This window comes from Caloenas nicobarica, chromosome 2 (genome assembly GCF_036013445.1).
Source record: "Caloenas nicobarica isolate bCalNic1 chromosome 2, bCalNic1.hap1, whole genome shotgun sequence".
NCBI classification, from domain to species: Eukaryota; Metazoa; Chordata; class Aves; order Columbiformes; family Columbidae; genus Caloenas; species Caloenas nicobarica.
The window spans coordinates 61,551,795-61,578,792 of record NC_088246.1 but is presented as its reverse complement, the minus strand read 5'-3'; the positions used below and the strand labels follow the sequence as shown (position 1 = coordinate 61,578,792).

Sequence of the window (26,998 nt, the reverse complement as noted above, 5' to 3'; positions counted from 1 at the left end):
TTTAAACTGGCACCTGCCTCGGGTCATCGGTGCCATAACTAAAGACACAGGAACAGACTAGGTCTACAGACTCACACAGCATCATCCTCCCTCAGAGACCAACAAAATAATAATAATAGTAATAATAATAAAAACCCCAAAGCTTACTGTGCTTTATGATCATCCTCTCTGGTAGCAGTAGTTGCAATAACGGTATTTTTACACTGCTGATGGGAATTGTATGCAATCAAAAAAGTGCCTGGGTCAAGAAGATTGATCCTGCCAGGGTTAACATGGGCTGATGATACGATGAAAAACTGGTGAATATGATTTGCACTAATCCTCACTCCCGTGTCCCACCCCCAGCCCTGAACTCCTGGTTCAACGCCACCAAAATGAATGGTGATATGGACAAGGTGTGGGGCTGAGGGCAGCCTGTGGGGAAGTGGCTGGCCACAAAGGTACAAAATGCTAGGAAGAAAGGTCTGCCACTTGTTCTCAGGACAGAACTACCAATGTTTTAAACGCCTTTTAATAATGTAAAAAAACGGCTCCTTTTTCTTATAGCAAGTATCCGGAACACCTCTAAACACCCACAGAAACAGAAAGGAATTACTGAAAATTTTAAACAATGCTGAAGCTGCAAAACTGCTCTTTGTTTTAGTTGCTCGGATATGGAAGGGGCAATTTGCTGTAAATAAATATTAGAAAGTATTTTTTCTTAAATGCTTAATTTTTTCCTCCAGTCTCAGTGGTATTTTCGTGTCACTTGCTCCTCCAGTTGTGCTGATCTTTCTACCATACATATGCTCAAGTGTCTGACACAGAGTGTTCTTGCCCCATTGCAAGAGTAATCCCAGTCCCACCCTGGCCCAGCTTGTGTCCCACCCCAGGCCCCATCCTCCAGGGCTTAGATAAGCCATTCCTTCTTGCTCTCATCGATGGTTTCCGTGAAGTTGGGATCATTGTTCATGATGGCAGCGTCGGCGCTCTCAGCTGACTCTGCCCCTTTGGCCTCGTTGGTGTGGTAGGTTCCCTTGTGGCGAAACATGTAGCGGATCAAGAACACCAAGGTGCAGAGGATGGTGAAGATCACCACTGCGATGACGCCTACACGGAAGAGGAAAGATGCCACTAGTGAGGAGAACACCAAATTTTGACAAAAATAAAGGATCTCACAGCTCCTCCAAGCTGAGCCAAAGCCACCTGGGCAGTTCAACATTACCATAGTTACTTGGTTTCCACTACTCTAATATTTATACATAGCTTAGTGGATGAAAGGACAAACCTACCACCAGTATGTCATTTTATAGGCATTTATATGACTGAAAGCTAAGACGCTGATCTTTACGATTTTTTTAATATGCCTTCAGTATTTGATGTGGAAAATTTCAGTGGCAAATTTCTCCCATTAGAGTTATGGTATAACACTTCTGTACTGCAGGACAGGGCAGAGAAAATTGCGTGGTGTATGCACAAAGTTAATCAGCATCCTTATTTCTGGAAGCAGCTGGCCAGAATGTCTTCGGTTGAATGCTAATTCAAAGTTCAGTTCTGGTATTACATAACATCACCTAGCACACTGAGTGGGCCTTTTCTGGTGCACAAGCTATAGGAGAACTTGGCTCCTAAAAAACAAGGCAAGATCATGAGGGATTTTTGTCAAGAGCCAGTAGTGTTTGACACAGATTTATGTTGAATCTGCTGTAACTGGAAAAGTGCCCATGCCATTTCATAGAAATGAATCACTCTGTTAACGTAAGTCACTACAGCAAAGTAGCTCCCCACATGGATGCTTAATATGTGGGTTACATAAATGAGTATTTTGACTTGGTTAAAACTTAGTCTGAGGGGACAAACTAAGTGAGAACAAACCGTTCCACTAGGACAATGTGCTGGAACTGACTTACGCAAATCTCTACTCTGTTCAGGTGTAGTTTTCCCACATAGTCAGCTCTTAACAAATAGCTTGAATATGTTACCAACTGCAATTCAGCTGTCACTGTCATAAGCAAAGTATCTTAGAAAAGCAGACATTTTTCCTACCTCCAATAATGGCAGAGTTTCTGTTAACTCCATCTCCTATAGCCTGACCGTTGTATGGGAAATCAGCACTGGCTGTAAATAAGGAATTGAAGATTCATGTTGCAATATTAGTGAAACTTCACACAGTAGTTCAAAATGCATCCAACATCCTCAGATACAATTTAAAGAAAATAATGATCACTAGATATTTATCCAAAGAAGAAGAAAAAATATTTTACTATTATCTAATCCCTCAGAACTTCTTGCTTCCTCCTCTTAAGAAAAATAAAAATAAAATAAAGGAGGTTACCCTCAGTAAGCATTGCTGTTAACACAGAAGGTCATTTTGTTACCCTACTAACACAAATTCAGTAAGTTTCTTTAGCACAAAACCAAACAAACCCCTTTCTTTCAAATGCACGTGATCGTACATATTTTTATGAAGATTTTTGCCTTTCTGACTGCTGTCCATGAAAGGCTTCAGAAGTTCTCAGTGATCGCCATTGAGTACAACTGCAACCTCTTTGAAAGACAAACTGCCATGCCTTTTGCTGCTGCACAGCCTGAGATAAGCGAGAGGCTGTGTCTTCTGTTGGTCAGAGCCACAGAGAAGTTACCCAAAGGAGCGCACACCAGCACCTTCGCTGTTCTAGGAGAAAGCCCAGCGTGGCAGCTAAGCTGCTGCTACGGGTGCTTTGGAGCTCAGACACAGGACTGTGAGTTGGAATAGCTGAGGAATGGCAGGCAGGAGAGCCTGTGGGAGAGAAGAGCCTCCAGCACACAGGTGGGGAGAGGAAGCACACCCAGGTGTACCAGCGCTCACCTGCCAGTGACCTAAAAAGGAGCGATTCCTTGCGGCAGAGCTGGATGAAGGAATCAGTACAGGTTTAAAGTAGAATTTGGATGGTGGTCTTGGTTTTAACCCCCAGAAAAAACATCACAGAGGCTTTTCAAGGCCAATCTCATCGATTAAACCTATCATCAAAATTTTGTTTATAGTCAGATGTACCAGCTAGACACTGCAGTGACTAAGCAAGCCCAGGGAGCTCAGTGAGTGGTTGCAATCATTCTCTTCTTTGCCACTGGACTATGGCATTGATTTTGAAATAGGTAAATTGTTGGTAGAAGTATTTAACTGGAGACTGGAGATTGGATAAGTTGTGCCCTGCTGCAACTGCTGGAGAACCAGGAGTGCCTTAGTGAAAAAATGAACTTAGACGTTCATGCTTTTTTAAAGCATCTACGGCAGTGTTGGCAGATTATTATCACCATAATTTATGAAATCCTGTTCAGTTACTCTTGTGTCAGCAGGAGACCTGCTTACTTGCTTTTATATTACGGTTTGGTTTAGTTTGGCTGAAAAATTGTATCTAAAATCTCAGCCAAATGTGGAGTTATAGAATACCTTTTGCCACAGAAGTGTCTATGACAGTTTTTTACTGAATGTATTATTAGAGATGGATAGAGGAGGAAGAAAAGTAGCCATTACTTTCTTTCTTAGGTGGAAGTTCCCTTGAAATTCTTCTGAGCAGCAGTAGCTTCTCAAATGATCAGAAGTAGCTACAGATCAGGGGTCTAAGAACTGCAAAAGGGTAACGCCTGCTGCAGCAATTAGGCAGAAGAGAATGTATGAGGGCACATTCCTTGACCCTCCAAGGTGAGCTTAGAAACAGAGCACTGTCACCAACAGGCACCAAGTGGAGTTATTTCAGATAGCAGTTATGTCATTCAAACACGTAGTGATTTATCTCTGACCTTACTACGGTCACATTCCTTGGTAATATTAAGCAACTTTCTCAAGAAGACAACTGAGATTCCTGCTTCCATCATTGCTGAAATTCAGGAACTAAACAAGGAAAGAACATGCTAAAGGAGGCTGACAAAGGGGCAACAGTAATACTGATGCTCTGGTAAAAGCAGGTTGTAAAGAGTAACTCCTAAAATGTTTTAAAATGACTAGACAGATAAAATTAGTATTGTTACTACTGACGCTCATGTTCCACGGGAATCTAAATCACAGTGGTATAATAACTAATTTGCATGGCTGTAATATGCAGATGAAGTACAGGGTGAGTTGCTAATGGGCAAGAGTGTACCTTCATTTCTCTGTCGCAGTTGGGAACACCTCTTTCCTGTTCAGATTCTTCCATTATCATTGTGACATCAATTTTTACTACGTCTCAGCAGGCGCTTTCACACTGCCTGATACTTGTACCTCAACAGTTTCAAATCATGACTTGCCCATGGAGCTGCAATTACTGTGTGTAGTTACCCTGCAAAGCCCATGTGGACAGCAAGTGGGTTGAGAATGTAACGTAAGGTGGGTCTGGGAAGGATACTGCAGGAGTTTTGGCCTACATACTGTGCGATTTAATTGTTAGCTGAGGCCATGAATAGAACTACTCAGTTTTCCTTTATTACCTGCTCTACAAAGTTGGTTTTCAACCGCTGATTTCCATTTGGTCTGGGGACTGTACTGGAAAGGTTTCCTTACCTTAAGAGGTTTCCTTACCCTGGAAAACCCTGGTGCAAGAGACGTGTTGCCAGTTCCCTGAAATCCTCTGCTCACACAGTTGTGGCACAGAGCCAACGGTTTGCTGTCGGGACATACCGAAGACATTTTCCTAAAACCTGCAGCTACTGTAAGGACAGACTGAACTGCACCAGCAAATGCTGAGCTCATCTGTGGCTTATGAACATCACTTCATCTGATTCCCTTCCAGATTCCAAGCTGTTCTTTGCAACATGTCTTCCCACAGCGGGCCATTGGGTTTGCTTCAAACAGTATCATCCTGAAACTAACTTACGTAAAAGGAAAAAGCATACTCTGCTTTTTCTTTCATGGAATGCTGTTTACGAGGCCATAGTTGCAATAAGCACAGGGTAAATCTACAGAGTCTGTTATTAGATTTTGCCCTTTTCAACTTTCTTTTATTAGTCTCAGGGTAAATGGAGTTAAAGAAACTTTGCAGCACTTAAAAGAGTGATGAAAGACTGACTGCGGGCAAAATCTATGTTTTGGTCATAATTTTAATGACATTCGAAATTTTAGATGACCACAAAAATGCAGTAGGAGACCTACCATCATCCAGCATGCTTGGCATGGTCATTGCCGCAGCCAGCTGCAGTTCAGCAGCACTCGCTGAATGGAAAGGGGAAATGGGACTGGATAAACAGACCATGATTAGGATTTAGATGTTAAAGATGACAGATGTGGTTGATTTAACAGAGTGAATAATAATTTTGCTTCATTATAGTAGGCATGAGTTTGCATCTGCCATTTGCAGAGGCAGGGTTTTTACAATGGATCCCACATAAAAGCCTTCTGCAAACTCACAAGATTTAAATGCAAAATGACCCTGTTAAAGTAGAAAAGTAGTCCAGAAAGTAGGTGTGGGCAGAGAAATCAGCAAAAGGCTATTCAGTAAATGCAAGGGGAAAACCAACACCAAATGGGGAAACTTTTCAGCTAGAGAGCAGTACTGAGAATTACAAAGGAAAAGGCAAATCTCATTTTGACATACAGTGCCAGGACTATTACATATAAGTCATTGGAAGTAGCTTTTTTAACTAAAATTTTTTACTGAGTGGGCGAGTCTTAGTTAAAATACACCATGCTACAAAGGAAGATACTGTTTATATTTGCTCCAAAAAAGGAACGGTGGACATGATCACAAGTCTAAAACAAACAATGGATGAAACCTGTGAAATGCTAGAAACTGAGTTTGTTCAGCCTAGAACTAACACAGGTTGCGAGGCTGCTGTGATCTTTCAGCTTTATAGATATCCACAATTGTGAGAAGTATTCTCCCATTATTAAGACCATCTATATTTTAACATAAATACGAACCAGAGACACAACTCTAACAACTGGATGTGGTGATCACGGAGCACTCCTTATTAAAGCCTGCAAGTACAGAAACTAATCGCTTGACTCTTGATAGTAGAAACTAATGTACAGTCACAGTCGATTTCCCCTTCCTAAGGGGACTGGATTACAAGAGAAACTCTGAACACATGCACAGAAATGACGGAGGCGGAGTAAACAACCCCATTACGCAGTCCTGCATCAAAGGTGGACATCACAGCCTGTAGACTCTACTTGCCCTTTCTTGCTCATTCCATTGCCCATGTCTGTCTTATCCACTGCTCTCCTCCCAAGTGTGGCTCTGTGAAGAGCTCCCATGACAAGTAAACTACAGCAATTTGGAAAAAGAAGAAAACAAACTGAAGCCTTATTAAAAATGCTGTGTGCTTTTATGCTGCCAAGGCAAAAAGTTAAAGTTCCTCTTTTTTAAAAATTTATTAACACATCTATTTCTTTCCTACTTCTCCAAGCTGAAAACGGAGAAAGGAGGAAAACTACCCTTCCTCCTGCTTTTCTAGGCATTTAAGAGCAGATTCTGAGGGAGCACTGTTTAACATTAAACTCTGTTAACAGTTTAATTAAAGTACCACTGATATCAGCATAAGCATACAACTGAGAATTTAGCTGCAGCTAATATTAAACATTTCCAAGTTAAAAAAAAATACCCACACTTACCCAGCCACAAAATATTTGAGAGATATTAACCACAACTATATGATTTGTAAAAGGTTATCTTTGTTTTAGCATGCTATATGGGGACAATCATTACTCCCTGAGTTTTTAGTGATTCCTCAACTGTAGCATTAGACGCTCACAAGTAAATCCCTAATATGAACCATTTTTCTGTCTCTACGGAAATAGAAGTCTTCACAGTCACAGACTTAATCATGGTTTTGGTGTGAATTACAGGATACTGGAAAAAGTACACCCATATAGCAATTCTGAAGCTACCACAACAGACATGCAGGCTTTTAACTTTAAAAATGTAATTTTCTTCTTTCTGTCACCAGTAATGCAAATTATTTGGAATATGAAATTCTCAAAATAAGCTCAAAATTCACGAATTTCTTCAATCTTTGCAACCTTCTTGGCTGGGAGGGAAAGGGAGAAAACAAAACCAGAAAAAAAGTTCATAAATGACCAAAAGTCCTCCAATGCATCGGTGCTATTAGGAACAATTATTTAAACTAAGTTTTTTTAGGTATATTCTGTTAGATCAAAAACATTCTGAAGGGTTGCATTATTTTTTTCCTAAGAATTTTTCACTGAATCTCAAGTGTTTTTACTGACAGTTACTGGTGAGTTCTGCTGAGAGAGACGGACATGCACAGATATGACGGAAAACACAATACCCGCATTTTTACATTTTCTTTGTGAAGGCTCTCCAATTGTGTCTTTTTATTGTAATGTGAAATAAGTATAAATTTAAAAATCCCCTGGAATCATGGCTTAGTGGAAAATCGTCCTCTGAACAACCCTTCTGTATGCAAATGACAGTGTGGGAAAGTAAGTGCGGGTTATAGAAGAAAGAGCAGTTGGATGTTTCTGTTAAAACAGCATGAATTTTGGAGTGAACAATGGAAATGCCAACAATGAACAACGGCAGCGCTGGAGGGAAATCCAGTGAATGATGGTCCAATGATTGACTACTCCATAGTCAATGAACTAGGACAATGCAAATTCTCACCACTAGATACCACAGTCAGCAACTCAGTAAGTCATGATAGTTGTTTCTGAACCAGCTGTGTTATTAGGCCTTGAATTTCATTCTGCAGGTGAACTTTGCTGTCCACACCCTTAAGTAGAGGAGGAAATGGAGTTTTATGAATGGCTTGCTTTGAAAGGGCAGTACAATATTCTTTCAGTCTTAAAAAGCGATCTTCCTAGCAAAGGGACAGAAAAACCTGTGCCTTATTAGGAGACCCATCTTTGCAGCTTAAACTCTCCCAAATCAATTCTGGATAAAATACGGAACATGGAACACATTCCTGTTCTGTTGGTTGGGAGGTGTTAGATGATTCTCCTCTGCTTTGCCCTTTGTATGGTCATTTCCCAACAGCAACTTTTACACTTCCTTTTGCATAGAAGCAAGTAATTGTCCAAAGCAGGGGAAGGCAAGACTAAAACACTTTAGTAAGTGGTACTTGTATACTACAGGATTTTCTTCCTTAATTTAAAAGGACAGCAGACATTTAGCATATTTTTTGCATTGTGTTTATCTGCAGTTTGAAGTTCAGCAAGTTCTGCCTCAGAAGCAGCATTTTGAACATTTGCTCTGCCAAATTTCCAATTCATTTGCAGCACATTAGAGCACCCTCATCACTCAAAGACCTAAACTCATCTGTCTTTTAATTCCTGGTATTAACATCTGTCTCACACTGGGTCTCACTATGACTCCAGACAAGAGCTATATTAGTCATGCTGGCCTAAGCTATCACTTTCATGAAAATTTTATGAGCAGTGCTTACATTTCACCTGTTAAGGAAGACAAACAAATACTTCCTTTTATAATTAATGTAGAATATGAAACTCTTTGGTGGTCTCAAAGGAACAGTAGAGTTAAGTGCTGATCAAAGCCTAGCTGTATACGGCTAATCGCTGACAATGGACCCACAGGGAATACTTGAAAGAAACAAAGAAACAAACAAAAAAGCAACAATGAAACAAAAACAAAAAATCCAACACAACAAACAAGAATACAAAACAAACCTGTAAACTTATGACAGCCAGAAAAAAAATTATGGACTCTTGTTTATTGAGGTCATTGGAAGAAAGAGCTTCTCATCGGCAGAAAACGAACAACAATATCAGGTTCTGCACTTTCAGCATTCATGCACTTATAAAAAAGAAAGGCTTGGACTGGGGATGAGGAATGGGTCAGACTGGAGAATTTAAACCTAAATAAACTTTAATACCTGTAATACCTGACTGTAGTCTCAAATAACCTCTTACAGAGGAAGTGAAGTGCTTTTCAGCCTAAGGAAAGGAAAAAAAAAGGCAGTTGCATGAAGTGCTCAGGCATCTAAATGCTTCCTTCTCTACTCCATTTTTTCCCTAATTTATGCCATCCTCAAGTTCCTAGTTAAAGTTAGTACTTGTAGAAAAAATATAGTCTTTGCAGAGGATGGAAAACACCCTCTTTTTAATATTATCACCTTCTTGTCTTGATGTTAGGTAGCAGCATTAACACTCAAATCACTGCTTATGAAATAGCTACTATGCTGGTCACTCAAGGAATGCCAGAAGAATTTACAAGCTTGGCAGTCTGTCAGCTGACATACTAGACAGTGTCAGAAATTTCACACTGAAATTATATATTCTTAAAGATAAGAAAACACTATGCATAGTTGTGTGAAGGGACTAGATGAGACTGAAGGAGGCATTTTTATTCCCAATCAATAGACTTTAAGTAATTCAAAGACAATAATTAAGCCATTTAAAGATGAAGCACTGATTGTGCCAAATTTCAGACAGATGCTCTTCCTAGTTAGCTGCTCGATGGGGAGGAGAAAAGTAGAAGCTGTTGCATGTCAATGTTTACTACTTAACTTCTTGCCTGCAAGAAACACTCGGTGCTTAGAAACTGAGATATGAATTTCTGCTAGAATTAATCGCTGTCTAAAAAAAAAATGCCACCTCTCTGTTTGAAAAGAACTCAGGTCAACACCATGGACTTCTGAAACAATACTTATATTGGGAGAACCAGGGATGAGTGCTGGTCACTCCCAGCAGAGGAAACCTGATTTTGCTGTCAGTGGAAGAATCTGCTCGCCCACAGGGCAAGTTGCAAGTGTATGTTCCATCTCTTGTATAGGAAGTATAAATATTAAACTAGCTTACCGGCAGACAAAGAGCATCCCAATTTTCACGTTAATTTAAAAAACTCAGCCACCCCGTGTGATCAGTAACTTCAAAGAGAGAATCTGGCGTCTTCCTCTGATTACAGTACAGGTAACAAATTCTGTTTGCTATGCTTGAAAAAGGAGGGGCATAATTTTATTCTAGCAATTGCCTTCATATCCATTTCTAGTTTTGCTAGCACCCAGGAGATCAAATTTAGATATGTAAGGCTGCATCATGAACAAAAGTGGTGCACCTCTTCTGCCCCTCCCACTCATCTCACTTGCCCCTTGCAGGAAGCCCGGAGAAGTGACTCTGCTTCCCTACTGTCCCTTAGAGGGGAGACTGAGCGCTGCATCACACCTTACCATTGACTCCAATCCTCCTGCTGTTGGATTCACTGATGCGTACAGGACTCTTTCGATGTCTGTGGCCAGGAGAATATCCTTTTGTTCATGTGTTTGTAATCTAAGACCGTTTTGAGGACTAAATGGCTGCCCTCCAGCAAGTAAAGCCTTTGATCCTTTCTTCCCACTGTGCCGTACTTGACAAGGGCAGGAGCTATTTCCCCTCTCAGTTGCCACATCCGTACTAGTGCATGTCTGACACAGCTGCTCCTCAGATGCTGCAGCTCTGCCCTCTGAGATGTGGGTACCAGCGGTCCAAAGGTGGGATGACGACCCAGCCAATGGCATCTGAATCCAGAAGGTGACCTTCAGCACTGTCACAAGTAACACGAGTGGCACTTTCTTTTAGTCCAAAAATTGGCTATCTTTTGCTTGGCAAAGATAACTAGTTGGCCAACTAGGCGAACATGGATGATATGGCCAATATTCAGCCCTCTCACTCTCTTCTGCCATCACTTGTTAAAGGATGAATTTGTAACAAAAAGAGAGTGAATCCTGCAGGCAGTTGTTTTAATCTTGATGACAGTGGTGCAAGGCTTCATACAATGTCTTTGCCAGTCATGTTCAATACAGGTTTCAAAGTAAGCTGTTGATTCTTAAAAGGCTAGGCCTTTCATCTTCTACAAAACTAAAGAACATTTAGGGTTTAAAAACATACAGTCAGAAAGAAGTGACACCACTTGGAAGAACATTGCAGATGTAGCATTTAATCCCACTCCATTTAATTCTTATAATGTTGATGCTAATAAGGGTTTAACTAAATCCCACGTTAAATACTCTAAATGCCATTCTGTTCATACTCAGAATAAATGCATCTTGCAGCTGCATAGTGCCATGGCAGCTTAGAGGTGTTAAAGCATCGTTTGTCAACTGTTATATGTGCCTTGACTCTTCTGTTATCATTTGCTTTTACTAAATTCAAGATCAGGTAGCTTGGCAAGCTGGAGCACATTTTACCTAAAATGGAGAGGTACATACATGTAGTAGGTTTATCTTTTTTTATCGAAATAAAAAAAGTTTGGAAGTAAAACCTTATTAGTAAACTGCAGAACCTTTATCTTAGATAAAAACACCCACAAACTAAACAATTCCACCCCAATAATATGTATCTGCTGATTTTAAGTACAGGGCTTTTCAGTTGTGGAAGTTTATTTACTACAAAAATAATCATCTGTTTGGGCTTTTGTTTCCTTCTCTAAAATGAGCAAGGTGTCAGTTATTAGTGACATACATCTTCACTAATTTGAACTGAGTGCTACTAAAAAACCCGTTGGTGATTATTTTTTAATTTTTTTTTTTATTTTATTTTTTATTTTTAGATATTAAAATATGCATGCTAATATAGCTAAAGGCATGCAATTTTAACTTCTTTTTTCAAATGTATGCCAGACAGGTAATTTGGTGGGTTTAGACAACATGTAAAGGTAGGACATGTAACTTTTAAATAAGACGGTAATTGACCAGGCTCTCTTTTCCCTCCTTTCTACAGTTCTTTTGATGTAACCAAGGCAAATCGGACTGTCTGACATGAACTGAGATAATATGGATGGGAGGAAAATACAGGAAGGGAACTAGATTGATGATCTGCTTGAGTTTGATTACTGACTTTTAAATCACTAGAAAGTCATATGCTAGAAAAGAATGACTTGTGGAATTCCTGCACTTCATCAACACCAAGAAAGGATCGCCATAGCAACAGGAAGATTATGCATTGTAAGAATACTCACAAGCTGAAAGAGATAATAGTTTAAGATAATGTCGCAGTAGCATGGCAAAATGCCAGCCAGGGGTGGGGAGGGAGGGAGCGAAGTGCTATTTTTACAATGACAAATACATTTAAAAAGAACAAATGTTGTGAATGTGAAATACATGTGAATTCAAGGCTACTAGAAAGAGCGAGATCATGAATTGAGAAGCTCTATGGTCCATTTGTCTGGGGAGTAAATCAACAAGGTTTCTTATTGATAAACCCCTGAACTTGTTTCTAAGGGTCAATTGCAAGTGACTGATGTATGCCTTTACGATTTTCCCTTTAGCCTTTCTGTTCAGGCATCCAAAATGTTTTGCAGCTAGCAGGAGGCGTCCGAGGTGTAACTACATGGAAGAGTTTAAGGCAAACATTTCATGTAGGTCACCCATCAGGCAGAACCTGCTTAACATTTAGTAATTACCCATAAGGTGTGATCCAGCACTGCAGTTTAGAGGTGAAAAGATCAGTCCATTTGCCCGTCTGTTGTATCTGTCCTATTTAAACGCTTATTTGATTCCCTCCTACAACATTTTTCAATCCTCAATGTTCAATTCCACAGTATTTGAGAAGCAAACCTACAAATCTACACTTAACTCAAAATATGAATCAAGATAAGTGCGGAGTATGTCACTGAATGAGATTTAAACCATGACACTTGCCAGAAAATTTTTCCTGATATTTTCTTTTCACTATGAACCAGCCATTCTCAACTTTCATGTTCTGTTAACATCTATTTAAAATGAAGAGAGAATAACAATAAAAACTACAGATAAAAACATGTTTTAAATTAGAAACCCTCTACAAAGTAACTGCTCCTTTCAAAGCCATGTTCTTTGCAACCACTCCTTTGTGGCAGAGTGTCTGTGGCTTTTGCTTTAGCACAACTGCAAGTGTTTCCGTGAATTTCAAAAGGGCTTTTTGTCTTCACCACTTCAGCTGGTTTAGTGAAGGAGTAAATTCATGCTGAGAGTACCAAGACTATTCCAGCTCTGGAGCCAACGGGAAACATTACTTATACCTCCGATTCTTCCATTTTCTCTTTCAACACAATTTGTATTAGAAAGTCTTGTAGTGGGGTTTGGGAAACATAAAAAAATCATCAGTGCAACCTGCCAATGTACTAATGCAAAGTGACACTAAAGCCAAACGCATGTACCAGTCATCAAGATCACCTGTGTGTGAGGTTACACAGTCTACAGTATATATTTTTCCTGAGACTGAAACAGAGCTAGCTGTGTCAGACCACCAGAGATACTTTTACAAAGACTGAGTTGTTCTTACCTGATACCAATAAATGAGTTGCCATGATACCTCCTCTTTGTCTTGTGGAAATGTCACTCAGAGTGAAAGTCAGGAATTGTTCACCCACACCCGTATGTCCTTTCACTCCTGCCCGGTGAAACACCACTCCCTTGTTGTGAAAACTCTTTCTACTGTAACTCACCTGACACTGTTGTTCCCTTCAGTGTGCAGCAGTCCCTCACTAGATGTATTTAAAGCAATATGATCTTTTCCCTCTACTGCTGCAGAACACTGGAGAGGATAATAGGAGGGGTCCTGAGCTCAAAGTCATAGTAGAGCTTATCATGATAAAAAATGAAGGTGGGTCACTTGCATTCTGTCTGCCCATGATTGAAACAGTCAAGTCTGGCTATGGCAATCAGATTTTTTTGCTCAGCAAAAATTAACAGACAGCTTGAGCCAACCTAATTGCATGCTGTATGTTCCCTGATATCCTTCATGCTGGCTCCACGATCAAATACTACAATTAACCCAGAAGAAAATATGTAAATTCGTAATCTGTCAGGTCAACAAAGTTGAATCAACTCAGCAAAAGTTTTCAAAAGGAGACTGAGCTAACACAAGGACGAGTGTAGTAGCACATGGCAAGAACAAACACCAGGAGCTATGAGGAACAGTTCAAATACCTTGAATAAATCCAATCATAGTCTTTTACTAGCTTGCAGTCAAAGTAAGTGTAGGAAAAATAAACCAACAAAAATTAGCAACCAAAACCCATTAGCTGCACAAGATTCAGAGCAGCAGTGCATGCTCAAGTTGTTTATGGCACAATTTTCAAAGACATGAGCCAGTGAAGTACCCTTCAGGAAATGTGCTTTTACAGAAAGAGCACAGAACACAACCTTCAGGTACAAACTGACCTAATAATTTCAGAGAAGAAAGGGACTATGAAGTTGTGATGAAAAGAATCAAGTAGGAGATCGCATGTTATAAACAGGGAAGAGACGAACTGAAATCTTACAATGTCATGGCAGCAAGGGGAAAATGACATGTTTTAGAGCATGATGCTTCTTGTGTCAATGCTTGGGACCCTCAGCCTTGGAATATCTGCCTCTTCTTACAAACATCTGTCCTATTTCTCTACCGAAGAAAAGCCGAAAGGAAATACTACAAGGAGTTCCTTGACATTGCAAGGAAAAAAAAATCCAAAACCCAAAGGAATGACCTTGGCAAATACTTCTAAGAAAAACATATATACCTGTCCCCTCTTATACCAAAACTGATGGCTGTATCCCTAAACACAATAGGCAAAAACTAATCAGACTAAAAATCATTATTGACCCAGTTTTTGCTATACCATTTTAATTTTATACCACTGTAAATCCATCAGCTTTGCCTGTACAGGTTCTAATTTACACCGCTACAAGTGAAATCAGAATGAGGACAAAATACAAGAGGGGGGTCAACAAACACCTGACCCTATAAATCTAAAGGGAAAAGATTTTTTTAAGCATTTAAAAAGAGAAAAAACCCCACACCTCTAAAATTAGGCACAATGTATACTTTCAAAGACTGTCAGTTGCAAAAGCAGAATGAGATTGCTGAGATCAGAAAATCATTTTAGCTTTCCAGCATTTTCAGTATGAGATGAATGCCCTCATGACTGATGGGATTTCCCATTAAACATGGCCTAAGGAAAGCAGACATTTCAGAAAACAAATCGGCACTTTATATAGTTACAAGTAAAATTAGATTTACTTTTTTTGTATGAAACTGACTACAATATACTCACCTATTAGGAATACAGTGTAAGAAATGCTACTGTACCTATTTATTTGTAATTGAAACTTTTTGCTGACTACATACCCAATACTACAATGAAAGTGCTATCACAGTATTAGGTAAAAACGCAACATTCAAAGAGTGTAAGACTTACGGAAAAGAAAAATAAAGCAGAGTATTAAAAAAAAGCAAAGGAAACACCCTGTAACTGCACTTAGAAGTGGTGGCTAATTTCTGTCATTCCAGCTTTGCACTTCCTATCGTGATTACAGTCCTAGAGTCATCTATCAATCACATCCACTCAGTTTTGGTTTTCCTTACAGAGGAAGGTGGATGTATTTCTCCTCTGAACTGCTCCACTGAGCTAATGTGGCATGAACCCCAGCTTACCTGAGTCTAAGTGCCATGGGTCGGTAGCAGCCGACATTGGTGGAATGGTGAGTGGAGATGCTCCGCAGTTGGATTCCACCAGCTCTCCTTCGACGTGAACGTGAGAGGACGCGTTGGTAGGTCTCAGAGCTGCTTTGAGTGGAGCAATCTGGTTGAACCGCACTCTCGATAGGCAGCCAGTGAATCCTGGGGTGTTGTATTTGTATATATCTTGGTCAATCTTCCCAATTTCTATGGGAAATTAAGGGGGAAAAAAAAAAAAAAAAAAAAAAGATGAATCAAAACAACTCACTGCTTTGGGAAGCACATTGGTCTGAACACTTGATTCCCAGATCTCAGTTCCCAAGTCTCTCTTTCAGGAGACTGAGAATGTGTCAGGCCTTGCCAGGTTTCTCTACATTTCATTACAGATTAAAGATGGAAGCCTTCAGGCCTTGGTGTGACTTGGCTTCACTGCTATGCTATCATTAAAAATGAAAGGCCTCTATGAAGGAGTCATCAGAGAACAAGAAGAGGTGGTGAAAAAGAAGGTAGAGGCACAGTCATCACCAGGGTCTCTCCTCCCAGCTGAAGCTGCTGCTGTGAGACATGCCTCTTCCTTCACCCTGGCCCATCACCCTCTGGCCCTTCTCAGTGGGCCGGGACCACTCCTATTTACTTCCATCTGCCTCCTGTCTCCTCACCAGGAGACCAAGTGTCCCTTGGCCAGGAGACCAAGTGTCCCTTTGGCCCAAGGTGGAAAGCTGCCCCACTCCAGCCTCCTTCCTTCCCCTGGCAGGGGGGAGAGCTAGCAGGAGCCCACCCACCCCTGCCACAGGCTGAGGAGCAGCAGGTGTGCTCCCGCACCCCCACGACAGGGCCGACATCGGCTGAGAGCCGAGCAGTTTTCTCACTTCTGGAACATCAGTTAAAATGATTCTGAAATGGTAGCCATAAAATGTGGCACATGCCCTTACTACCCAGGAGCCTGCAGGCCGCTCATGGCTGTTTTATTTTATTTCTGCCAGGACCTGTTGTGACAGTCTGAGTCACAACCGAAACCAAACCAGTGCTCTCTGTCAGCTGCCTGTGTTTGAGGGGCTATTAACATTTCAAAGCATCACTGTAGTGTCCAATGTAATATCTACACAGCAGCGAGGAGTTTGGCTTCCTTTCTTCTATGGTAGCATGGAACGAATGAAAAAGAAACACGGCAGCATGATGTTTGTGCTTTACCAGGGAGTATTGCTCTGGAGGCACTGAGATGCTTTTAACTCCCTTTCCCTGGGTCAGGAAGGACAAGAGTTTATGTATGGTCCTTGAAGCCAGTGCAAAAAAATCACACTCAAGGGGAGATGGTATCCCAGCGACAGAGAACAGGGTGCAGCCCCAGGTTGTTCTAAGGCAAGCTTTTCAGATAGGAACAATGATGAGGGCTTGAAAAATGGCATTTCTGGAAAAAATTATGTACATAAATCACAACATAGTGCCATAAAAAAAGAAAGAGGGTTCTCCTGAGAGGTGTGAGAAGAAAGCAGGAAAAATTTTTATTATAAGAGCTTGGGGAAGAGCTGGGAAGCAAAGCACATCTGTCTTCGAGTTTTGCTACCAAAAAAATGAAATCAGAGTTATTACAATATGCATTACAAAACTTTTGGATGAGTTTGTTTTCAGTTCTAACTAACCCAGGATCAATTATATGAGGTCCGAGCTGCTGTCAGGGCTCCCTAAAAACTACCATGATATATATGTCAGTGCTACTCCTCAGAGTACTGAGGGTTTTGCATCAGGGCTATGTAAGAGCAGTTTCAAGGCTACAAAGCAGGCAGGGTATTTCAAGTACACTTTATTTTTTTGGGTTCACATGTTAAACATGAGGTGGGGGAGAACTGGTGGAAACTGGACAAATCTTGAACACAATTAAAACAGCTTACTGGTTTTCACGCAGAACTAAGCTCTACGTTTTCTGTCTTTGTAACCCCGTTAGAATGACAAGCAGACAACATTTAAGTCCTGCCCCCACCAGCATCAGGATACAAAAGGAATAGGCATAATCTGAAAATTACTTGCATTAGATCCTTGTGTGATCCACTGTACAGTAATAGATTTGTTCTACCCCCACTGCCCTCCCCAGTTTCCCTTTTCCCCTTTCCTTTTTCTGCTAGTGCTTATCCAGTCTGTGTCAACATTATAGCCACATTTCACAAGCTGTCAGTGAGCAGTGACTGCCACCTGTGACAAAATTGTAACATGCGCAGGATTCAGACATAGACTAGCTTAAATGCATTAAAATTGCTGTATTAGTCATGTGGGTCTTTCATCCAGCTCTCCTTTAAGACAGTGGCTTAACCAAACACCATCATCTCCTGCAAAAATTTGATAGTAAGTAAAAAACTCCACATGTCCACACACACTTGCCATAGTTAGTAGAAAAGCTGTACAAAAGCCAGCGTTCATGCACATGGATGCTACTTGTAGACCATGCCACTCAGAGAAGGTTCCTATCTGACCACAATATTCACTGTCTCTTACTTCAATAAAATATTCATGGTATATTCAGTGAATAGCTGCAATTTTGAGTAATCCTTATAAACTAAGGAACAATTAGAAGTCCATATTACTCTTTAAACACTGTAACAACTGTCAATAACAGTTTAGTGATTACCTTTTCTTCATATTTTATATATTCTGTGGAACTTCATGCAGCAATGCTAATAGCCTCCCACTCACAATTCTGAATGACGAGAACAAAAATCTGTGAATATGATTGTGCTACTTTAGCAGCTTCAGCACCGTCCTTCTCTAACTCCGTGAATAATAAGCGATGGATACTAGATCCTGAAAGAATTAAAGAAAACAAGCAAACACACACAAAACCCTAAGACGGCACCTTGCTGAAGACCTGCATTTTTGTTTAAAACATTCCATAAATGATGGTTGTGGAAGTCACCTCAGGCAAATTTACCACCGGCTCACATCACATCAGTGCTAAAACAAGACAGATCGACTTCTGTGACTGTGACCACGTTCCTTCCCGTGCACATCCCACAGGGCTCAGCACACTGATACTCTCTTGATATTAGGCCATTATACTTTGCTTCCCTGTGTAGTTGAGCTTGCTATAAACCCATCCCTGGAAGAGTGTAATGATTACATAATGAAATGTGCCTTTGTTGTCATGACTAAAATTCAATTTTCTCCCTATAACAAAGGAGGGACAAAAAGAAAAGATGACAATCACATTTAAAATAAAGCAAAGTGTACAAAGCAACTACTTCCCTTGTTCTAATTTTCAGCACATAAGCTAGTGCAAGGTCATATACCATAGTATATGGTATATGCATTACTTAGTAGCAACATTACTATTATTGCTTTCAGCTCTGATGCAGCGCTTTTCTGCTGGCACTCTACCCACAAGCATTTCTGTAATGAAAGACTTCAAAAAATACCACTTATAGGCCTTTTTAAACTTTAACTGGTTTTAACTATTTGCTCCCCTGACCACAGAACCTGCTGACTTGAGATGAAGACCATGATTACAAGACAGATCCCATTCAGGCAAATCCATTCTAGCACAAATGCACTGCACTATACAAATCCTTAATGTTGAATATTCACACAATAACTATGCAACCACCTACCCTGATTACTCAAACATTCAAAAAATATATATAACTAACACGCAGCTGTCCTGGTTTTGCTGGGATAGAGTTAATTTTCTTCCTAGTAGCTGGTATAGTGCTGTGTTTTGGATTTCGTATGACAATAATGGTGATAACACACTCATGTTTTAGTTGTTGCTAAGCAGTCAGGGCCTTTTCTGCGTCTCATACCATCCCGCCAGCAAGCAGGCTGGGAGTGCACAAGAAGCTGGGAGGGGACACAGCCAGGACAGCTGACCCCAACTGATCAAAGGGATATTCTTTGGCATATGATGTCATACTCAGCAATTAAAAGCTGTGGGGAAGCAGAAGGAAGGGGATGGATGTTTGGAGTGATGGTGTTTGTCTTCCCAAGTAACCATTACACATGATGGAGCCCGGCTTTCCTGGAGATGGCTGAACACCTGCCTATTGATGGGAAGTAGCTAATGAATCCCTTATTTTGATTTGCTTGTGTGCATGGCTTTTGCTTTACCTATTAAACTGTCTTTATCTAAACCCATGAGTTTTCTCACTTTTACTCTTCTGTCTCCCCATCCCACTGGGGGGTTTTAGTGAGCAGCTGAGGGGTGCTTAGTTGCCGCTGTGGTTAAACCACGACAACAGTATACTAAGTTGCCCCATGTCTTCTGTGTTATCATTCACTGAAGATAACAAAACATAAAGAACAAGTTAATGTTAAGTATATTTCTTTAACAGTAAAAAAGATACAGGATTTTAATCCTCAGTTACTGGTGCTGATTTCATCACCACATAGTGAAAATAATACTATTTCTCTATTGAAAATTATGTGCTACTAGTGTAGAAGCTCTTTTCCACCCAGGTGAAAAGATGTATCTATTTTTGAGAATGCTGATGACACACGGCACCATTAATGAGTACCCAACAAGCTGAAATTCAATATTCTATGAATCTAGAAGAAAACAAGCAAAAATAAATTGTATAGAGGAAAAAATTGTGGCTGGACCTGTGCATAAGTAACAAATGTATAAGTAGCACACAGTGATACTAATCAGTGTAATTAGGTTATTTTTTTTTAAGCCTTTTTGGCCTTATCACGCTACCCGTAGATGCAGAGTTGTGGCTCCTGCCTAGGCGCCATTACAAGGCAAACAAATAAATAGTATGGTTCAGATTATTACCAAAGTTGATCTAGTTAGCATGCATCTGATGAGCTACTTGTAGAAGCAGACACACTGCACAATATAGTTTTTATCCACTCTTTCTCTCCCTTCTCTACTTTCCCTATCTACCAGTAAAAGATCTATGGAGTAGCCAAAAGGGCCATGGTGATTCTAACAGCATAAAAGGTTATCGCGCTGCTGGAGAGGTCCAGCTCAGCTTAACTCTGCCATTTATTTTTTATACATTCTTGTAGCATCACTTAGAAGGGCTAAAGAAAAATGACAGCCTGATTTGGCAGAAAAAAAAAATAAGATGCATTTGATCCCACAGCCCTGAGCAGGTTTTTGATAGATGAAACAGAAATGCTTTCTATTTATGAAAGGTTCCCCATGTGAGGATCCGAGGATGATTTGCACGTACACAAGGCTCTGCAGCACAAAGCTGTACAATCCAGCACAGCCCGGTGCGGTTCTAGTACAGTCATGCCACACGTGGAAAGCCAGCCTTGGACTGTGTTAAACACTGATCTTGGAAAGAGGGAGAAGAGAGAGTTAGCTGTGAGTGAAGCGGGAAACATCCACACTGCTAATCTTTGTAAATCTATTAAAACTGCTTTTATTAAGCATATGTGCTGAATATATTTTCTATTCTAACTGATCTGTATATTTTTTTCTTTATAGGACTCTGAAATGCAGATCAATACAAAAAGTTATAAAAAATCTTGAACCTTACATGGTGTTCAATACATACAGAGAGGATCAAGGCATCCATTTATTGTGAATTATGATCCATTAGGAAGGAAATGTAACAGATCTTGAAGTACTGTTTGTGGGTGAGCACAACAATGTATGTAATAAATATCCTGTTACGAATTCCCTTGGAGTTTTCCAGTGATGCCCTTGAAAGTAGAAATAAGCCATGCCTATGAATACCTAGAGCAAAGCGAGGCTCTCACCAAATGTTATAGCCATCTAGTTCTTTCTTTGACAGTGGGAAAGCTCTGAACAAAGTAGCACATAGCAAGGCAGGGAGAAGAATATAACAGAGGGATTTTGGTTGTGACAGAAGATGCCTTTTAAACAAAGGAAAGTCTCAGCAGCACAACCAAAGCCCTTTCAGTTCAATTTACTAAACATAAGACAACATTTGAGTTTTGCTTTGAAAATTGTGAAAAACCCAGCTGTTTGGATTTAGGACAATGACCTCTTTACACGTGCCCATGTATGCCCAGAAATACAACAGCTTGATGATTTTGGAAAGAGAGTAGCCAAATCTCTAGTGGGAGAAGTCTGGCTTTGCCACAGGGCAGTATTTCTGGCTGAACAACCAGGATGCTCCTTCATTTAAATCAAGCATCCACTCAGCAGGTAGATAGAAGGTAATCTGTTATAAATCTCTATAACCCCTCAGCTAGCTGTACTAAACTGAACCTAAATTATCTCTATATAATGTTTTAATAGACTGGTGAATTCACTGATTCAATTAAATGAACCACTAATTGCTTTCAGGTCAACCTTAGCAATACATTTTCCCTGCAAAATAAAGCACCATGTGCTCTCTTGTACCCTGTACTCAGAAAGATATCTTCTTACATTACCCGCTGCTTGAAGATCAGCCCAGTCGGCATCTTAAGCATCTCTGTGCTACTTCATCAGGCTCCACATAATAGAAAGCAGTTTAAACTCTGCCTGAAAGGAAACTATTGATTTCAAAAAGTCTCAGGCCACTGAGATTACTAACGCACTTTCTCTTATTTGCAGTATTTGATGCCCAGCTGCAGTGGTCCAATGCAATATCCTGCAATATCCCAATGCAATACCCTGGCACATGCCAATATTTAAGGACTGGTGTGGTCTTTAAATAAAAAAGAGGCTTGAATCACATACAGTACATAGTCACAGAGAGAACCTATCTGGGGTGGCATAAACCTGCTAGAATGAAGCCAAGGAGCTAACACATCCATGTCAGGAGCAACTAGTATACACTCAAAAAGGGGGATAACACTAGACAAAGGGAAAATTATGTTCTGATACATCACCTGGTTCTTGAAATGAATGTCCTCCAGTATGAAGCTTAAACACCCGTTTGCTTACTGGCTGTTCATATGTTCTCTGTCCTAAGATTAGCAATTTCTATAAAAAAAACATACTAATACAACTTAACCATGTAGATACCATATGTGATATCAGATACACTAAACACCCACAGTATGAAACAAAGAAGCTAAACTCTCAGAACAACGTTTAATGGAGCTGTAGTTGATGTAAAACTGCAAGGCACGTATGGACACCAAACTGAGGTACTGTAAAGACTTGTCATGGCCTTCAAACTTCCTTTGCTTTTAATTTCAGTCTCTGAATTAAAATTTAGTAAGTGGTACAAACTGAACATAAAAACAACAGGAATTTCATTTTGTCCATTACTCAAAACTGAGCTAGTGCATTTAGCTCTCAGGACACTCGTACCAGCAGGAGAAGATGCTCAGTCACAGAGAACTTGTTACAGGGGTGCTGGGGGCAGTGAAGGGTTGTGTGGTCCCTGAGAACGAGGACCCGAGCTTCACAGGACCCAAGTGCAAATGACTACCAACTCCTCTTTATGCAAAAACTGAAATCTCACATAGCAGACACGCTTTTTTTAATCTACTGGTCTGCAAGGGCCAGGCAGTATCTGGGTGCCTCCCCACATGTTCCTTCCCTGTCACGCTAATACGTCATGAGACACTTGCCATCCCCTCCGCCCTGCACTCCTGATCAGATCCCAAAGTCAGATCCCTTCATACCTGTCTATATCTGATTGCTATCCAGAGCCTTCAGGTACTGCCCACAGTATGGCCCTATCATGTGACGTGGTCTTTCCACAGCTATTTTAACTTTTTCTTTGCAACTTTATGTTACTTATTGTAACTTTTCTGATTTTCTTTTATAAGAAATTACAGCTTGCATGGAATAATTTTGTTTACGTAATTTATGTCTAGACTGACAAACTCACTGACCACCCACTGACACATGGAGAAGATGCTGTTTGCAGCATATGAAGCGCTGTGACAGAAAACAAAGGAAATAATATTAACCCAGCAGTACCAAGTGATAGTGTTGCATGACAAGCACATGATGCTTTCATGTGCTGTCTGACACTTAAGAAATGGCCTTATCCACAGTGCAAACAACAGAAAAATTACTCAGGAAGACTGTAACAGCTGATTGCATTTTTCAGTTGCAGCAGCAGCTTTATCAGCATTGCCCAAACAAAGGCTGTTTCTTTATGAATCGTTCCTGATACCTTTTGCACAAGCTGGAAATGGCTGAACCATGTGAAAAATACACAGAATTAGAGAACCTGAGCCACCCTGGAAGCTGTGCCACAGCCCTGGAGCGCTTCCAAAACCCAGCCCCCGGCAGAGGAGCTAGAGCTTTCGGGTCATGCTCTAGGGGAGACAGTAAATCGCCAATGTGAAAGGTACTCCTGTCAGAATCCCATTATTGCAGAAATAATAAAGACTAGTGCTGAACTGCGGCTCCTCAGTAAAAAAAAGGGACTGTGAAGAATGCTAAAAACCAGAGATGTTATTTGACAGCAGCCTGGTTTCACGCTGCCACATATGAAGAGGGTTTGAGAACGAGTTGGATTTTTTTTCTCCTCTTCTCTACTTGATGGTATAGTTACTGAATGTTGCACGACATTATATCGGATGTATGATTTCCTGGAATTTTCCATTTAAAAATTTCATGTGTACCAGCAACAGTTATTATTCAGTAATTCCCATTGCCTTTTAACAAAAAGGGAATTAACTGATGCTGCAAGGTTCTTAGCAATTGCATTGTAAAAACACAAAACTAAGGCCAACAGTAAAAGTGAACATCACCCTTTCACAGAAACAGGTATGTTCTTCACATTTTGTTACTGACTTGCTGTATAACCTTAAGTGAGTCACTTCAGATATTCAGGTCAAACTCTCCCCCTCCCTCTTAGTAGGACATAGAGAATTCCCCCTGCCCTCTAGTTGGGATGTGTCTCGCTTGAGATGTTTTGAGATATAAGTAAAAACCATATGGGTATTGCTTTTAAATATGATAATAAAATGAAATATTTTTTCTAAACGTGCCACAAACTTCTCATGACTTTGGAAAGGTCACTAATGGAGGCACAGTTCATATTGGTGTATTTCCATTCATAAAAAATAAAGCTTTCCCAAGCATAATGGAACAATGCAAAACTCAGGGCAAAAGCGAAGAAATACCAAGTTTTTAGAGGCCCTTTTGATACCAAGGAATGATACCTAACATGCATACATCAACTGGAACTCTTGATTTTGGCATAAGTCTTCAAATGCTCTCACTAAAGGGTGGCCCCTGGGAAATGTTCAGCTGGGGGCAGAACCTCAATGAGAGCGAACAGTCAGCTTTGTGCCAGTGGGATCCATGGGTCCGGGGCGAGAGAGACCTCTCCGTGCATTACCCTTTATAACCAACTATGAGTGGTAATACAATCATTTCACAAATTGGTGCAGCATTTAATTTCTCCTCTGGATGAATAATCATTCTCCCTGGGTACCAGAGGCAAAAAGCTCAGCCTGTTGTTTAAAGCAAGAATCTCAAATTTAAGGAGACCTAAAAAGAAAGGACACCCACCCAGATGGTAGCCTGAGCTAACAGAATGAGGCGCTAACATTCGGTCAGGTCCTACCGTGTGCCTTGACCGCAAACCCTCCTGAGTGCTAATGGAAATCTTTTGACTGACAAGCAAAGTGCTCAGTACCCACTGACACCAGCCAGACTACAGAGATCAGCAGTTGTCAATGCAAAACCACATAAGAAGTATCTCATAGTTAGCTTCAAGAGCAATGATTTCTTTTTTTCTGCCCTGTCCTCTATCCTCTTCACATGATGGAAGAGCCATGTATGGCTGGAGGGCAGCAGAAAATGAGCCACCACTAGGTGTCTCATCCACAACAAAGAATTAAACGGTTCATCTACTTTTTGTCTGCAGGTGAGCTCTAAACAGAGTGAGAGAAAGCATTGTGATAGGGGAGGAGATGAAATGATATAGCTGATTTAAAACAAACAAAAACCCACAAATATAAATGACTAACAAAATAACTGAGTAGTTTTATCACCATAGATATCACTATGAAAAAATAAAAGTTATCACATACAAAACATCCTCAGAATCGGCTGGGACACGGGATTTCAGCAGGATTTATAAGCCCATTCTAATTTACACTCATGATAAATTATCTTCACAGCATCTTTCACAACCTTTAGAGGAGGATGTAAAACAAATATATAGGGTAGCATTACTATGCAAAAGAAATATGCAGTTTTGTTCATATGATTTGCCTAAATGTGCTTTTATGTCTATGCAGGCTTGCTACAACGTAACTCAGCAAATGCTTTTGAGGCCAGAAAAGAAATAAATAATCAACTAAGACTCTTGCAACCTGTAGTCAAACATAATGTGTCCTGGCCAAACTCCAGTGCATTTATTTATATTGCGCTTTTGTTAAAACTATACTAAAATAATATAATTTCAGTCTGATTACTATTTTGTGGTTTAATGGGTATCCTTCTATGACTATTTGCAAATGTCCTCATACTACGCTTTGCATTCCATATCAACAGCCTCAAATATCTTAATAAAACTGCAGCCGCATCAAAGAGTGGGTAGGCTGAAATTCCCTCTCTTGCATCCCTCTTCTCTTATTTTACAGTCACACTTAGAGATGGTGAAAAAGCTAGAATATCCATTTGAAGAAGATTTATGGTATGAAACTAAAACTGGAAAAAGATTTTTCAGTAAGATATTATTTTTATTGATATACAATGTATGCCTGATAGTAACCTTCTGTATTCTTAAGGGTTTTTTTTTAATTAAAAAGGATCTGCAATCTGTTTGTTAAACCACTTTTAGGGGTGTTAGTATCACAAAGATAAAACTTCTTCATCATTCCCACATAATTTTTGTTTACTTAATTTGAAAGAAATCCATGGCTATTGCACCTACAATGTCAGATTTCAATACAATGTAATATATAAATAAAAGTTGTTTTGGGAACTGACATTTTTCAGAAGATATGCAGACTATCACACTGCGAATAAGCAATGATTTTCTAAGTAGTGGCAGTTTTAATTCAGTTATCAAAAGCCTGAAAATAGCAAGCAAATGAAAAGCAGAATGCCAGCAAGGATGAGAATACTGTAACTTAGTAGGTCACTTTTTTCTAACATTGTTAGAAAAGCAAACCACATTGTTTGCTTTACTTCTTCACTTGGAATTTATTTTCTCTCAGATCAGAACATCTACTTTGTGTAGAGACAATATCAACCTATGTGTAATACTGAAAAACACCATTCATTTTAACAATTGGAAAAATACTGTAGAACAGTGCAGGGAAGAAGAATTTAATTTCTTAGAAGCAATTTCTTTTATGCTTTTTTCCCCCATATTGAATGCTTTACAATTTGAAGCTGAGCAATTTATATTTGAACAGTCTCTATTACGTCTCAAAGTCAATGATGAGGTTGATCCAAGAAATGCTAAAGGCTTTTCCTTCTTTTCTTTGTTATACGTACGCATACATGAAATACTCTTTTCGTATTTCTTCTGCAGGAACAGGCTTGCTTGCAAGAAATTTACTTCTGAAAACTACTGCTATTCAACGCACAATATCAAATTATCATAATGTAACAGCGGCATTAGATAGATCCATGAATTATCTAGTTCATTGTTTTCTCTTCAAATAAACAGGTGACTGATAGTAGATGATTGACAAATAGTATAACAGCATGGAGCGTGTAAAATGATCCTCTCCCAGAATACCTTTTCAGCTTCCCATAAGCACGGGCTTTAAACCTTTCTGAGATGAAGCTGCAACTTGCCTTTTATTTTTAGCTATCAGCAGAACTATCTCCAGTGTCAAACCATTTCAGAAAGCATTAATGCTTCTGGC

At 40.0% G+C, this 26,998-nt stretch overlaps 1 protein-coding gene across 1 annotated transcript in view; it reads right to left on the bottom strand.

Annotated features, from left to right (window-relative positions):
- Window positions 1-889: 889 nt before the first annotated feature.
- Window positions 890-26,998, bottom strand: part of CNTNAP2 (contactin associated protein 2) — a 1,184,740-nt gene continuing 1,158,631 nt past the window's right edge. Inside the window, exons 22-24 of the mRNA XM_065627584.1 lie at window positions 15,284-15,514; window positions 2,026-2,097; window positions 890-1,089 (exon numbers count right to left, since the gene is read on the bottom strand). Of these exons, the coding sequence (XP_065483656.1) occupies window positions 890-1,089; window positions 2,026-2,097; window positions 15,284-15,514 (503 nt within the window). The remainder of the gene's footprint in view (window positions 1,090-2,025; window positions 2,098-15,283; window positions 15,515-26,998) is intronic.